Source organism: Drosophila miranda, chromosome XL, assembly GCF_003369915.1.
Source record: "Drosophila miranda strain MSH22 chromosome XL, D.miranda_PacBio2.1, whole genome shotgun sequence".
NCBI classification, from domain to species: Eukaryota; Metazoa; Arthropoda; class Insecta; order Diptera; family Drosophilidae; genus Drosophila; species Drosophila miranda.
This window is the reverse complement of record NC_046673.1, coordinates 7,425,254-7,438,656: the sequence shown is the minus strand read 5'-3', so window position 1 is coordinate 7,438,656 and position 13,403 is coordinate 7,425,254. Positions and strand designations below refer to the sequence as shown.

Genomic DNA, 13,403 nt, shown 5'->3' with positions numbered 1-13,403 from the left:
ATGATATTTTTTACTTATAAAAAGATAAGACTTAAGCCAGAAGCTTGCAATTTTGTCAAACCCGTGTGCCTGCATTCTAATCGTGTTGTAAAATGGGTCGCAAGCGAAATCTATTGAGCTGATTATCCCTGAAGAATATCGTTAAAACTGAAACCACATTTTTATTGTCCCAGAAAATTTGACCTTTTAAATAAGCAAAAATGCATCGCCGAAAGCTTATAGATATGGGTGCACCAATATAGACAGATTTTTCATTTAAATACCATTTTTTAATGAAATCTGAATTTTTAATTATAAATTTTGGAAGTAGAAATGCCCGAAGGCCCTACTGTGCGACGTAGGATAATTTTGTGGTAATATAAAAATTAACTTTTATGGAAGCTCTGCATGAATCGATTGCCCCCGACTAGGGACTAGATTGTCTGTATTTTGTCTGATCCTCCAGAGGTCAGAAGTTCATCTTCTCAAAGAAATAGACAATTTCACCATTCAGCCCCCAACTCGGGGAGTCTTTAGGAGTCTACGCCAAAGGACGATCTTCGGGATCATCATTTTTTGCCATTTGAATAGGACTTATGTGACAGATATATATTTTTTATAGTTGAACGTCGGAATGGCACTTGTCATTGGACACAACGTCGATGGGGGAAACATAGAGAAAGCGAGCTCGTTGTATTATAATGTCATAAGTTAATTCCTGTGTGTTCCTTAAGCATTTTTATTTGCGGGAAAAAACCATCACTCACGACAAGGCCAAGCTTCATAAATGCTATGAGAACTATGCTTCATCAGTTTTTATTAATAATTAGACCGCACAACCGACCGAGGAGCGCTGCCGCATGACGCGCGGTGCATAGCCGAACCCAACGCGAACATGCAGGAAAGATATGTAGCTGTTGGACTAATATGCGAGGAATGTTGTAACTAAACTTACTACGAGAACTAAGCATACCACTACAATTACTAATTACTAGTAAGGTATGTGAGTACAAATTATTCAATGGTAGAAGATTGGTTTCCTGAATCGAGTTGTGGCCGTATAAGCACTACCGATGCCGAACGTCCTGCACGCCCATACGTTAAGGTCTCTACACCCGAAACAATTAAAAATTTTCTCGATGATGTGTTGGCTGAACGGAGATCGAAAGAGCGAGCGATTGTGGAAGCCACAGGCATATCTGCTGGATGTGACAATACATCTGACAACTAAATAAGAAATACCCCTGATACAAATGTACCACATATCTACTTGCCATGAACACCCTGTGTTATGAAGACCTTTACCATAAAATGAATAATCTGTTCGATTCTGTTGCAACCTTCTTATAATACTCACGTGTTATTCTTTCCACCTATATCATAGGCCACAATAATATCAATGAGATGGGTGCGGATAATCGACAGGAAATCTGAAAATATACCCTTTTGAAATTTTTGCAATAATTTATATGATTGTAGTTATGAATATTGTATTGAAAATACACTCAATTTGCATTGGCATCAAAGAAATCTTTGAGACCATGCTTGAGGTCTCTCTTCGGATATTAAAGTATCTTGAGATACATACACTTTACCATTATGATGAATGGATAGACACATATCCGACTGCCGCCGAAAAGAATGCTGCATTATAAAGGCCGAGACCTGGAGGGCTGCGATTTGCTCAGCTTTGGCTCTTTCGAACAGCCTAGTGTTATGCTGTGCCCTGAAGTATCTGAGTATCGGGTTCGCACATCCGCTAGCCGTTGGTCATCGGTTCCTGATAGATAGGACAGTTACCAACAGACACGCGGATATACTGATACGACGTATCTCCAGCTCTTTCTTTTAATAAGGGGATAGATCAATTAGCATTCTACGCCCAATACGGTTAAGATCAATTGGTAGCGATTTGGCTTATCAACGGCCCATATGGCGTATATTATAGCCGTATAAAAAGACCGGTAGCGGAGGCAGTCGGCATAGTTTGTTCAACGCAACGAAACCAGCATGAAGTTCACCATTTTTTTCCTGGGCCTAGGCCTGTGCCTGCTCGGCGTAAGTGAGACTGTGGGAGGAGAGTCATCAAAGTATTTAATTGGGGGGCGGGGTCCAACCTGTACAGGTCAATGCCTTGGTGCTGCCATACCCCAATGAGAACATGTCGCCGGAGCTGTACGACGTGACCGAAGATGGTTTGGTCGATATCGAGGCCTTCGGGGCCCTGAGGATCCTCTACAAGAGCATCGAACTGTCTCTGCGCACTGTCAAGGGCTTCAACTGCATCGTCAAGTGGGTGACGGGCATCAAGGGCAGCGCCACTCAGTTCAACAGCGACGTAGTCCTCTGCGGCACCACGGCCAGCCAGGATGTGACCAACCTGATCAACGCCAATCTCAACATCATCAAGACCGCCAACAACATTATCAACTACAAGTCGACGGTCTGTGCCTCGGCCGAGGACGCGGACCAGAAGATTACAAACAGCTGCTTCCTGAAGACCCTGCACCAGGTGTGGCTGCTCAGGCGACAGGTGCAGAATGTGATCACTTTGGCCAACAAACTGCCCCAGACTGCCCCCAATGCTGGTGCCTGCGTCAAGGAAGCGGTGACGACCCTCACCAACTACTACACCCTGTTCCCCCAGAACATCTCCAACTGTTCCAAGCTGACCTCCTAGACAGGCAGTGCCTACCCGTACCATTCCTGAAGCAATAATAAAATCCGTGTTGACCACAGAGCCACTTTGGGTACTTACTGATACGTGGTGCTTGGCTTTCCTAAACAAACAAACAATACATTCGGCATTTCTTTGTGCAGGTATTGCCTATATGTACTCGGTATAATCACCGGCAGAAGCTCCCTTTGTTTGTATTGTCTTTAATATTATCTGTCGGTAGGCATCAAAAATTTGCTGCGATTTGGTGCTTCAATCAATATCTTTTCTTATCTGGTCGACTGTCAACCTGGCATTCCATTCCATTCCCTCAGAGCTTTATTTGAAGTGCATTTTGCACTATATAATTTATAGAACTTATAGAGAAACCTCTTTTACTGAAAGACTCAAGAGAGCTCATGTAAAACACACTAAAAACAGTGTATATATACGTTAAAGCAGATGTTCGGGCAATAAAAAATAGGATAGAGTATCGAATAATTTTCCGCTAATGGGAATGGGGATTTTTACTCTAATTTCTATTGCTACACTGAGAGAAAACAACCTCAAATTTTATCATTAATGTCAATATATTTGCCCGCGCTTTCACAGAACAGAGAACAGAACGAGAGGGAACGTTGTGAGTTGCTGCGGCGACCGCAGCTCTACATTTATACCCGATACATAGTCACTATGGCTACATTGGGCGACAATTTGTAAATATACGTTTTAGAGTGAGATCTAACAGAAGTGTGGATACCAAATTTAATTACTCTAGCTTTAACAGTCTCTGAGATTTGTGGGGGCGGAAGGAGGTGTGGCGATATTTTGAGACAAAACGATTAAGGTCCGATTTCACAGGAGTGTGGATACCAAATTGGGTTGCTCTAGCTCTTATGGGTTCTGAGATCCTTGAGCTCATATCTTGCAATAGGCAAAACCGAGCATGAAACCTGTGTGATAGAAAGAGACAGAGCGAGAAAGAATGAAATTGTTTTCTTGATTCTGGCTATAATAATTATACGATCTGGTTTAGATTTTGCATTCTAGAAGATATAGTAATCCTCTACGATTCGGCGTCTTCTGTTTTCTTGTATCTTTGAAATTGTGAATGCCACAGATTTTCGCTCTTTGTGGGGGCGGAAGTGGGCGGGGCAAAGTTTTGAAATATACCTGTAATAGTGACATATCACAGAAGTCCGGATATAAAATGTCTTTACTCTAGCTCTACTAGCTCTAGCTCTACTACTACGCAGGTCAGGGCAATCGATGCTACCCACTAGAAGGTCAAAGATAAAGATCAGAGCCGCAATGGACCTTTGATCCTCGAGAGAGGAGACATCTGAACTCATAAGACGGCAAAGGAATGGAACAGCGCAAAGGCTGAAGTGCAAACTTCAGAAACTTAATTTGCAGTCTCTCGGTACGTGAAATTTGAACAGCCCCAGTGGGATTCCAGACAGAGCGCACAAGGAATATATCGTAGATGGGTCCCTTCAAGATCATTGACACCGTATATGTATCTAAGACGAACTGGGATTTGCTCGGAATATACATATTTATGTTTTGTGTTTTATTCAAAATGTTTACATGGAATCAATGCAGACATCGATGTTGGGCAAGAAGGCGTTGCAGGCGTCCTTCACGGTGTTGGTGGCACCCACGAAGCAGGAGCTGGTGTCGGAGGGCAGCTTGCTGGCCAGCTTCAGGGTGGTGTTGATCTTCCTGACCAGCGACATGGTGGCCTTGAACAGCTTGAGGAAGCACTTGGTGGTGGTTTTGCCGGTGCCGGTGGTGGTGGTGTCCTCGGTGGCGCACAGCTGCGAGTGCAGGTGGATGATGCTGTTGCAGATGGTGATCATGGACTTGACGGACTTCACAATGTTGGCCACATCCTTGGGCACGGCCACGCCGCAGCTATCGATGGCGTCGACGTAGGTGGTGCAGGCAGTCAGCACGGCCAAGGTCTCCTTCAGGATGCAGTTGGTGCCGCGGATACACCTCAGAGCTTTGCGTAGGATGCCACGGCAGGTGCGGATGAAGCCCTGCTCGGCCACTCCCATGTAGTCGAGGTCGCCGTCAAGGTCGGCCAGCAGCTGTTCAATCTCGAGGTCATAGTCGAAGTTCTCGCTCGAGCCAACAGCATTTGCCTGCAAAGGATTCAATTTTCTTTAGTTCAGCCCAGCTCGGATAGGTTTGGAGACTTACATGAGTGGTCAGCAGGCAGCTGGCCGAGACCAGAACCAGGAGGCAGAGAGTGATGGCTTTCATATTGCTTGGCTTGGCGATTCACTGACGAATGTTGGTTTCCAGCACCGTGGGGCCTGCTTATATAGACGCCGGAGTACGGCTGAACTGGCAAAACCCTCCCGTATCAGGGCTATCACCAGCGAAGCCGGCAGAGTGTCCACGCGTGGAGTGTCGTTGCTGTTTGCGCCGATTTATCTATGCCCATTTGTACAGATATTTTCGTAAATTAATATGCCATTGATATGTACACAGTTAGGAGGTCCGAAGACGTTTAATTAAGCCACCCAAAGTCCAAAACTCACTTCGCACTATCTATGCAGCGTGGAAACAAAGGCGGGAACACAGAACACAGAAGCCTCTCAGCCACCTCTCAGTGGTGGTGGGTCAGTGTAATCTCCTCTTCAGATAGTGCCAAACATTGTGCCAAATTCTGTTTGCGATTCGATCTTTTTCCGCTCCAGATCGATTCCACCTGATACAAACACTCCCCCCTCACACATAATGAGTGGATCTGGACTTATCACCCGTGTCGGGCCCATGCTGCACCTGCACTTTGTCGTTGGACTTGGGGTAGTTCCCGGGCCGATCGATAACTCTCCTACGACACTCTACTCAATATAATTTCGTTTAATTTTAGAACCATAGGAGTTTTTGACAAACAAAACCCTTGGAAAAGTCTCCATCGAAATATTCATTGAGCGATCGATGCATTGACAGCTATACATTATCGAAGAATACTACTAGTAGAATGCTTTCGAATTCATTTAGGAATAGGAATTCATAAATGTCAGCCAATCGAATCAATTGTTTTGGATGTTTAAAATCTGAACGACAAAAGCACCAAGCTATTATTATTGAATAGCATCAATTGCCGAGTCGGCATAGCCATGTTTGTCCGTCTTGATGAGCCCCTAGATCTCCTAGGGTATAAGAGCTGGAGCAGCCTGTGATAGACTCCTGTGATATCACACTACTACAAGTACTACAATTTTAACGATACAAGATATCCGAATCATCGTCAAATCAGAATCATAGAGAATAACCGTATCTACAATATTACTAAATCTGGACCAGATCGGATGATTATTATAGCCAAAATGAGGAAAGGAAATTGCAGTGGCTACGCCTACCCCTTCCACGCGCTTACTCATTCTTCCTCTCAATCTCTCACTCTCTTTCTCTCTCTCCCACACTATTCCTCATTCAGGGTGCGCCACCCGACGGATATGAGCAAGATTATATATTACAGGGTATAAGAGTAGAGCCGCGGCCCTTGCCGTATATTCTAATTTAACGCAAAATCGTTAGTTCTGAGTGGTAAATCAGCGGAACAGCGCAGAAATGTAACAGTTACACACGATGCAGGAACCGAACATACTATATATGTACATCGTCAAGCGTTCGTGACGATCCAGAGGTTGATTCACAGCATCGACCATCTGGCAGGCATCTTATATGCCACAGGTCGACCAATGCTTGGGGTTCACTTGAATCTGAAGTGCTCCAGTTGCGCTTCTGCATGTTTTCTAAATGTCTGCTTCTGCCTATGTATTTTTGGGCCCTGAACACTGAAGATTTTTTTTTAACCTCGAAAAACCAATATGATTCCATGTTTCAATCATATTGGTTTTTCGGCACTTTTCGGCACCCCTTCGGCACTTATTGGAGTCTAATTAGCTTTTATTTGTCATGGTCAACAGAAAGCATTAGCATTATATCAAAAAAGGAATCCGTTTTCCAGAGCAGTTGTCATTCAAGATATTTGAATACTTTCTGAGTAATAGATTCTTCAAAGAAACCACGAAAAGATCAAGAACTTGGACCCTATTTAAATTCGAAATATATATATGATTATAAAATATGTTGTGTTTTAATGAAATCAACTAAGAATGGGACATTGCTTTCGGCATTTTTCTGACTACGCAGGAAGAAGTCAGAAAGAAAAGCCTAGTTCAGGGAAGAGTCTCCTCACATATTCCAAAGGCTGTGCAAAGGAGTGCAATACCCAGTATTTATTCAAGAGAACACGCGTTGTTTTTGTCTTTTATTCATATGATATGTATTTATTAATTCAATCATCTGTTTGTATATGTATTTACGATTATGTACTTGTGTATATGCATGTGTATGTTCAGATATTAATAGTAAAATTGTTGAGCCGAGTATAAAAACAAATAACAATAAAAAAAAATCTTAACCGAAGCAATTAAATTAATGCCATTACATATTAAATTCAATCCGAGTCAAAGCAAATGGATGTATGCACGATATTTAAAAATAGTTTAAAGAACTCTGAAATTTAATATTAAAAGTACAACACCAAAAATGTAATGCATATATGTATGTATGTATGCAGATAAACGATATTCAATTACAATATATATCCGAGCAAATCGGTTCGCTTTCGGCACTGCACAAGTCAGATAGGAATAACAATAGCTTTCTAAAAAACATAACATGTATGTATGTATAATAATATTTAAGAGTTAAGAGTAATAAGTAATAATATTGTATGATTATCGTACAAGTTAGGTTTCTATATACTTTTACTTTTACTTTCACATCTTTCATCTTTTCCCCACGCGGTTATCTTTTCTTTTTGTTGCCTTTTTGGGTTTAAGCTTGCCTTGGATTTGAAGTTTTGAAACAAAGCCTAGTCTTAAGCTAGAATAATATTATAATATGGTATAATTATCATTTTATAATTGCACATTTGTTAAGTTAGGAAAAAAAAAACAAAAAAAATGCACCACTTATAAGACTCAGAGGAGAATCAAATCAGATCAGATCATTTCAGATGAGGCTGAGGCGACTGTTGGTCTTTCGCAGCTGGGCACGCCAGGGGATGATGTTGTCCTCCTCCCGCTCCCGCTCCCGCTCCTCGTGGGCCTCCCGGTCTGGGGGCTGGTCCACGGCTTGCTCCAGGGCGGCGTCGGGGGCGACCTGCTCCGGCTCTGAGTCACACTTGGAGTCCTGGCTGTGGCCGTGGCTGTGGTTCTCCTTGTTGCCACCGTTGCCACCTTGGGGATGCTGTTGTGGGGGGAGCTGCTGGAACTGGATCTGCTGGTAGTGTTGCTCCATACCGGCTAGATTGATGTTGATGTTGTCTATGGACATGGCGCGGTTCTTCAGCCGCCAGGTGTCCGCAATGCGGTTGTTCTCCTCCACCTTGGGCGTGTAGATGGCCGCTCTGGAAAATGCCACATACACAGCGGTCAGAGAAGAGTCCGCCCTGCCCTCCGCCCTGCCAGCCCGGCCGTCCTCTCACCCACGCTCACCCAATCCCAACTCAACTTACTTCAGCTTGTTCTCGGTCTCCTCGCGGCGCGCCAGAAGGTCGCGCTTCCACTGGGGGATCTGCGAGAGGCGCCGCGACTCGGCCTCCTGGGCCATGCGCTCCTCGAAGTCCTTCTTGGCCCGCTCGGCCGCCTTCTTGGCCATCATCTGACGCTTCCAGTCGGGTATGGCATTGCCGGCCTGATCTTTTTCGGGTATCTGCAAGTAGATCTTTGCCACGCATCACAAACGCCCTTAGTCCGAGGTCGGGATTCACTGGGGGATCGAGTCGAACTCACCTGGTCCACATAGTTGTTGGCCGTGAACTGCTTGGTTATCTCCACGTAGTGCTCGGAGTCCATGCGGTTGGCCATCTGCTGCTCGACCTTCATCTTCTTGATGCCCGGTATGTCCTTGGAGATCTTCAGCTCCGCGATCAGATCCGATTTCAGATACGTATCCGTGCTGGATGTGAGGCACTGCATGCTCAGACTCCGTGCTGGCATCTGATAGGGCTTGGGCACCTTCTGCGTGTCTGTGCGTCGTAGCTGGAATGGGATTTACTTGGTTATAGGGTAAAGGGATATTGGGCAGAGGGAGGGGGTTTACCTGGACGCTGTTCAGATCCTGTATTGAGATGGCCGAGAGTGGCTGGTGCTGCTTCCGTGTGGCAGTGTCCTGACTATTGGGAGTGGCTCCGTGCGGCTTCTTGGCCTTGTGCGACTTGCTGGCCATGGTGGAGTCGCTGCCACCGTTCATCAGGGGCATCATCATGGGCGGCAGCGGCATGTTGTGTGGCAAGGGCGGTGGCGGCGGCGGTAGCGGCGGCTGTTCCCCCATCCCATGATGGGGATGGTGTGGATGCTGGTGATGGTGATGATGCTGCTGCTGTGGGTGCTGGTGCTGGTGCTGCTGCTGGGGATGCTGCTGCTGTTGCTGCTGCTGGTTGGCAATCTGTATCTGCATATAGTCCTCCGTATCCGTGGAGCTGCACAGAAAACAGAAAGAGAACGGGGAGATCGTCGATTAGTGGGGGCTACTTTCCCTGCGGTCTGGTCTGGCTCTCGGACCTGCGCCAGGCGTGGCGTGTGCGCAGTATCATCTTCGGATTGCAACTGAGTTGCAGCTCCAGCCGTGGCAAGCGGCATGCCACATCTACAACTAGCACGCATAAAATTTCATGCACTCTTGAGCGGCGGAGGAAGTGGCTGACTGAGTCGAGTCTCTGTCCCCCCTCTCCCTCTCTCTCACACTCTCTCTCTCTCGCTCAAGCTGCTAATTGCCAAGATGCAGCCAAGCTGCATCCAAACAGCCAACCAACCATCCATCTTTCTTTGTACGAGTCGCGAGTATCTTTCCATCTTCCTATCCATCTGCTGGCTGGCTGGCTAATTGAGGCGAGGCAACTGTACCTCTGCCACTGCCACTGCCACTGCACTAATTATGGGTGCCGTTGCACGAGATGTTCAGCCAAATTAAATCGGCTGCCATCTGCTAATTGAAAGTGGTGGCAGTGCCCCAACGGACGTGGGGGGGGGACGGACTACTAGGCTGGACGGGACTGGACTGGACTACTCACCGGGCCGAGGATGGACACGAACGCTTATCGCTGATGCTCTTCAGATACTCGGACGGCTTGATGAGGTGCGTGACGCCGTCTTGTGATTTATTGGGAAAACTGGGGGGCACAAACGGCAGCACCAGCTGCTTGTTGACCAGGTTGGGTCCGCCAGTGCGCCCGCCACCCGATCCGGGCACCCCGCTCCCGGCCTCGCCATAGATGCCCGCGTACTGGGCCTGCTGCTGGGTGAGCTCGTAGTGATCCTCGGCCGAGGAGCCGCCCCCGTACAGGCTGGGCGTGTAGGTGTGATGGTGGTTCTGCTGCTGCTGGCCCTGCTGCGGGTAGTGGGGCGATGTCGTCTGCTGGTAGTTGCCGCCCCTCTGCGACTTGGGAGCATCCGCATACCCATAGATGCTGCCGTTCGGATTACGCGACTGGGAGCCAGCTCCTCCTCCACCACCGCCGCCACCCCCGTTGGCATCTCCATTCGTTTGGGCGACTGCAGCATTGTTGGCCGGATTGGCGTTACCATTGAGCAGCTTGGCTTTCTTGTTCGCTGAAATTGAACAAATTTATTTATGAGCTTCGTTCGTCGCTAGTTTTTTGTGGGTTAGCAGTCATCACGGCTCTTTCCTCTTTCCTCCGGCCTCGGTCTGGCTCTGGCTCCGGCTCTGGTCATGCTCGCTTGAGCAGCCAACAACATCCACTCCCTCAACGGCAACAACAGTAGTTCATTGCGTATGCAGAGACGCGGCGCCTTTCACCAGACAGAGCGCCACAAGAACACACTGCCAGTGGACTTGGAGCTCTAGTTGCATACACAAATACGTTTCATTTAGCCCGATTCAAATATGGCCAAAACGGCCCCGCGGGAAGGAGGCCAACGGAGCAACAAGTACTTCAGCGTTCGGTATATATAAAGTAACCCAGAGTCTGATCTCGGCCATGAGGTGGCAGGTTATGATGGCGGTAACGGGGAGGGTAAGGGTAACGTATTCAGATTTTCTATAGGACAAGCTCCCTGCTCTCTCGCTTTGCTTGCCTTCGCCAACCCCTGCTCACTCGCTACGCTAGCTTGCGCCGATATGAGTAAAACATCGGGACGACTACGACGACGACCCAACACTTTTTTATGCAGTAGAGTCGACGAGTCTCTCTCATCATAAAATACATTTTTTCCCCATAGATCCTTTCTCTTTTCTTTCTCTATAAGCTGCCTACACGACAGTATATGCTGATTGATAATGAACATTAATCTGTACAATTCATAAAAGCAGTTATTGGCTGGAAATGGCTCATGTTAGATAAGTGTCTGATTACTTTTGCGATACTAGTCCCGATGTTGCCATGGAATATGCCTGCTGTTGTCTGAGGTTCTAGAAAAAAGTCTACCTTAGTCCAAGATAAGACGGAGGTACGTCTGCACCCACATATATGCATATGTACATACATAAGTGCCGCCTGATAAGCCCCTAACGTGTTTCAGACTCAATTATGCTGAAACAAAGCTTCTTAGAAAAACGACAGATTGGCATCCACGCCATACATGACTAATAATAATTTTTAAATTTATAAATTGTATAGAAATCCAGGTCGTGTTTGAGAGAAATTTTCTGAAGAAGAGGAAAGCCAATTGTTCAAAGAGTTGGTAAAAAAACTTGCCAGTCTACCCTTCAATTTTCCCATAGTAGCTCACCAATCGATTGGAAAAAGTACCAATCGGTTAAAGGTAAGACTTCAACGTAATATCCTTATACGGCTAGACTTATGAACTTAAGTTTACGGCAATGATTATTCCCAGATAAGAAGTCTTCCATCAATAAGATTGACCTTTCCATCGGGATATCTCTTAATTAAAATGCTGCTGAAGTGAGCGTTTCTCTTCCTACTTCCTTTAAGACACATAAGACACACCCAACATTGTCTTGTTGTATGCCTTTTTGGCCAACGATACACACGGAAGTGCCCAGTTCTCTGCTCTCGTTGAATTTGTCGTGGGAGTATCGCTATGAAAAAGAAATGTAATCTACCCCCGATTTCCATGGAAACCATTTGTGTTTGCTGATTCAATTTCCATGCCACAAGCAACTTAATTGGGCAAACAATCTCCGCTGTGGCAGGCTCTCCAGCTAAACCCGATCGCGGCGAGTCCTCGCCAACGTCTTGCTCCAACTTTCACGGCTCTGCGGCGCACAACTCGTTTCGTCTGGAGATCATGGCCATTACGTGGATGTGGATTTTCATATGGCGGTGACGGTCATGGCTGCACTCTGGTGGCACTACCCCTACCCCTGCCCCTAGCCAGCCATTGTCTATGGGCAAACCACTTAAAATCGAGTCGAGCCAGTTTGGTTTGAATTTATGCATTGCATCGCATTGCATCGCAATCGAGTTGCGTTTTTTGGCGACATAAAAAACGAGCAAACAAAATGCGAATGTTTCGAACATGTCTCAACATTTTATCTATCAATTTGAGCAAAGCGGTTTGTACCTGTCAACTCCTGCAACTCTGCAGATCAGCCAGCAACGGGTCCATGTCACGGTAAAACTCGAAATTGGAATTGCTATTCGATTTGGGCTTCGATTAATTTGCTTCATGAGTGCAATGTCTGCTGAGGATTGGCGATATGCCCCCAAATATTTACAACACTAATAACTGAAGACAATTCAGCCTTTATGTGGCTTGGCAAGTCTTTCGGGGGAGAGTCGGAGGCCTGGAGATGCTAACCAAAGGGTAAGGATCGGGATATAATGGCATAATAATAAAAAATAATACGACTCTTGGTAATATTTAGCAAAAGATGTGAGAGAAAACTGAGCCAACACTAACTTGAATTTAATTTTTTAAAGTACAAAAATACACAATAAGAGTAGCATCCTTTCAAAGTCCCATGATCATCCCATGATAGTAATAGATAAAACACTGAGACATTTAAAACAGTTTTGTTATCCTTTTGTTTCGGTCTGGGTTTCCTTTCATTTCAAAACACATTTGTTGCACTTACACCTAAAGATATCGAAACGTTGAAAGCTCAGGGTGAAGTAGTTCCGGCGCGAGTTCTTGTGGATCTTCACCGAGCCGAGCATGTTCATATTGAGGATGGGTCCAGGGTCAGTGTGATTTGCGGATGCACAGAAATATATATCGATAGATAATCACATTCTCAACAATTGATTGAGACACTAAATAAAAAGGAGATTGATTGCACACACTTTTCGGCGAATTAGAGAATTAGAGACTCGACGATGTTGCCTGGGCGAACGTCGCTGGCAGCCTGATGCAAGTTCAGGCGATCGACAAAGTTATTCACCCAAGACAGTGGATCGGAACAGCTCCGAACGGCAGCCACAGCCACAGCCACAGCGACGACAACGACAACGACAACAACGACGTGGAGGTTGCCACCAACTCCAAGTGCAACTGCAACGATCGTCTGTCTCTTTTTGCGGCAAACACGTTCACTTTCATTGGTAAAAGTTTTGCAGAGCCCGAACTACCGCCCCAACAGCCGCCCAGGCCATGAGGAGGCGGTGCGGGTGGTGAGTGAACCATCGTCGGGGCCAATTATGGGGAAATGTGTGGGACATGATACAGGCCTCGGGTCTGGGGGTCTTGGGCTTCAAACCTCACGACTCGCGACTTGCGACTTGCGACTCGCGACTAGCGAATGGCAAATAGCT

At 46.2% G+C, this 13,403-nt stretch overlaps 3 protein-coding genes across 6 annotated transcripts in view; 1 reads left to right on the top strand and 2 right to left on the bottom strand.

Moving 5' to 3' along the window:
- The first annotated feature begins 1,929 nt into the window (after positions 1 to 1,929).
- Positions 1,930 to 2,772, top strand: LOC108151036. Its single transcript, XM_017279405.2, has 2 exons — positions 1,930 to 2,037; positions 2,105 to 2,772. Exons 1-2 carry the CDS (start codon positions 1,990 to 1,992, stop codon positions 2,657 to 2,659), a joined length of 603 nt encoding a protein of 200 aa, XP_017134894.1. The 5' UTR covers positions 1,930 to 1,989; the 3' UTR covers positions 2,660 to 2,772.
- Positions 2,773 to 4,174: 1,402 nt separating this feature from the next.
- Positions 4,175 to 4,954, bottom strand: LOC108150899. The gene is made up of 2 exons (XM_017279212.1): positions 4,844 to 4,954; positions 4,175 to 4,785 (listed from the first exon to the last, which is right to left on the bottom strand). The coding sequence occupies exons 1-2, from the start codon at positions 4,904 to 4,906 to the stop codon at positions 4,222 to 4,224; spliced, it is 627 nt and encodes a 208-aa protein (XP_017134701.1). The 5' UTR covers positions 4,907 to 4,954; the 3' UTR covers positions 4,175 to 4,221.
- A 1,978-nt stretch (positions 4,955 to 6,932) lies between these two features.
- LOC108163182 (uncharacterized protein DDB_G0283357) overlaps positions 6,933 to 13,403 on the bottom strand; it is a 36,405-nt gene continuing 29,934 nt past the window's right edge. For 3 of the 4 annotated variants that reach the window (XM_033394868.1, XM_017298322.2, XM_033394862.1), the window contains 5 exons: positions 9,741 to 10,278; positions 8,771 to 9,149; positions 8,461 to 8,709; positions 8,184 to 8,392; positions 7,679 to 8,075 (listed from right to left, as the gene is read on the bottom strand). In XM_033394868.1, the coding sequence (XP_033250759.1) occupies positions 7,679 to 8,075; positions 8,184 to 8,392; positions 8,461 to 8,709; positions 8,771 to 9,149; positions 9,741 to 10,278 (1,772 nt within the window). Of the gene's footprint in view, positions 8,076 to 8,183; positions 8,393 to 8,460; positions 8,710 to 8,770; positions 9,150 to 9,740; positions 10,279 to 13,403 lie in introns of all 4 variants that reach the window. The other variant, XM_033394857.1, reaches the window with a different exon arrangement.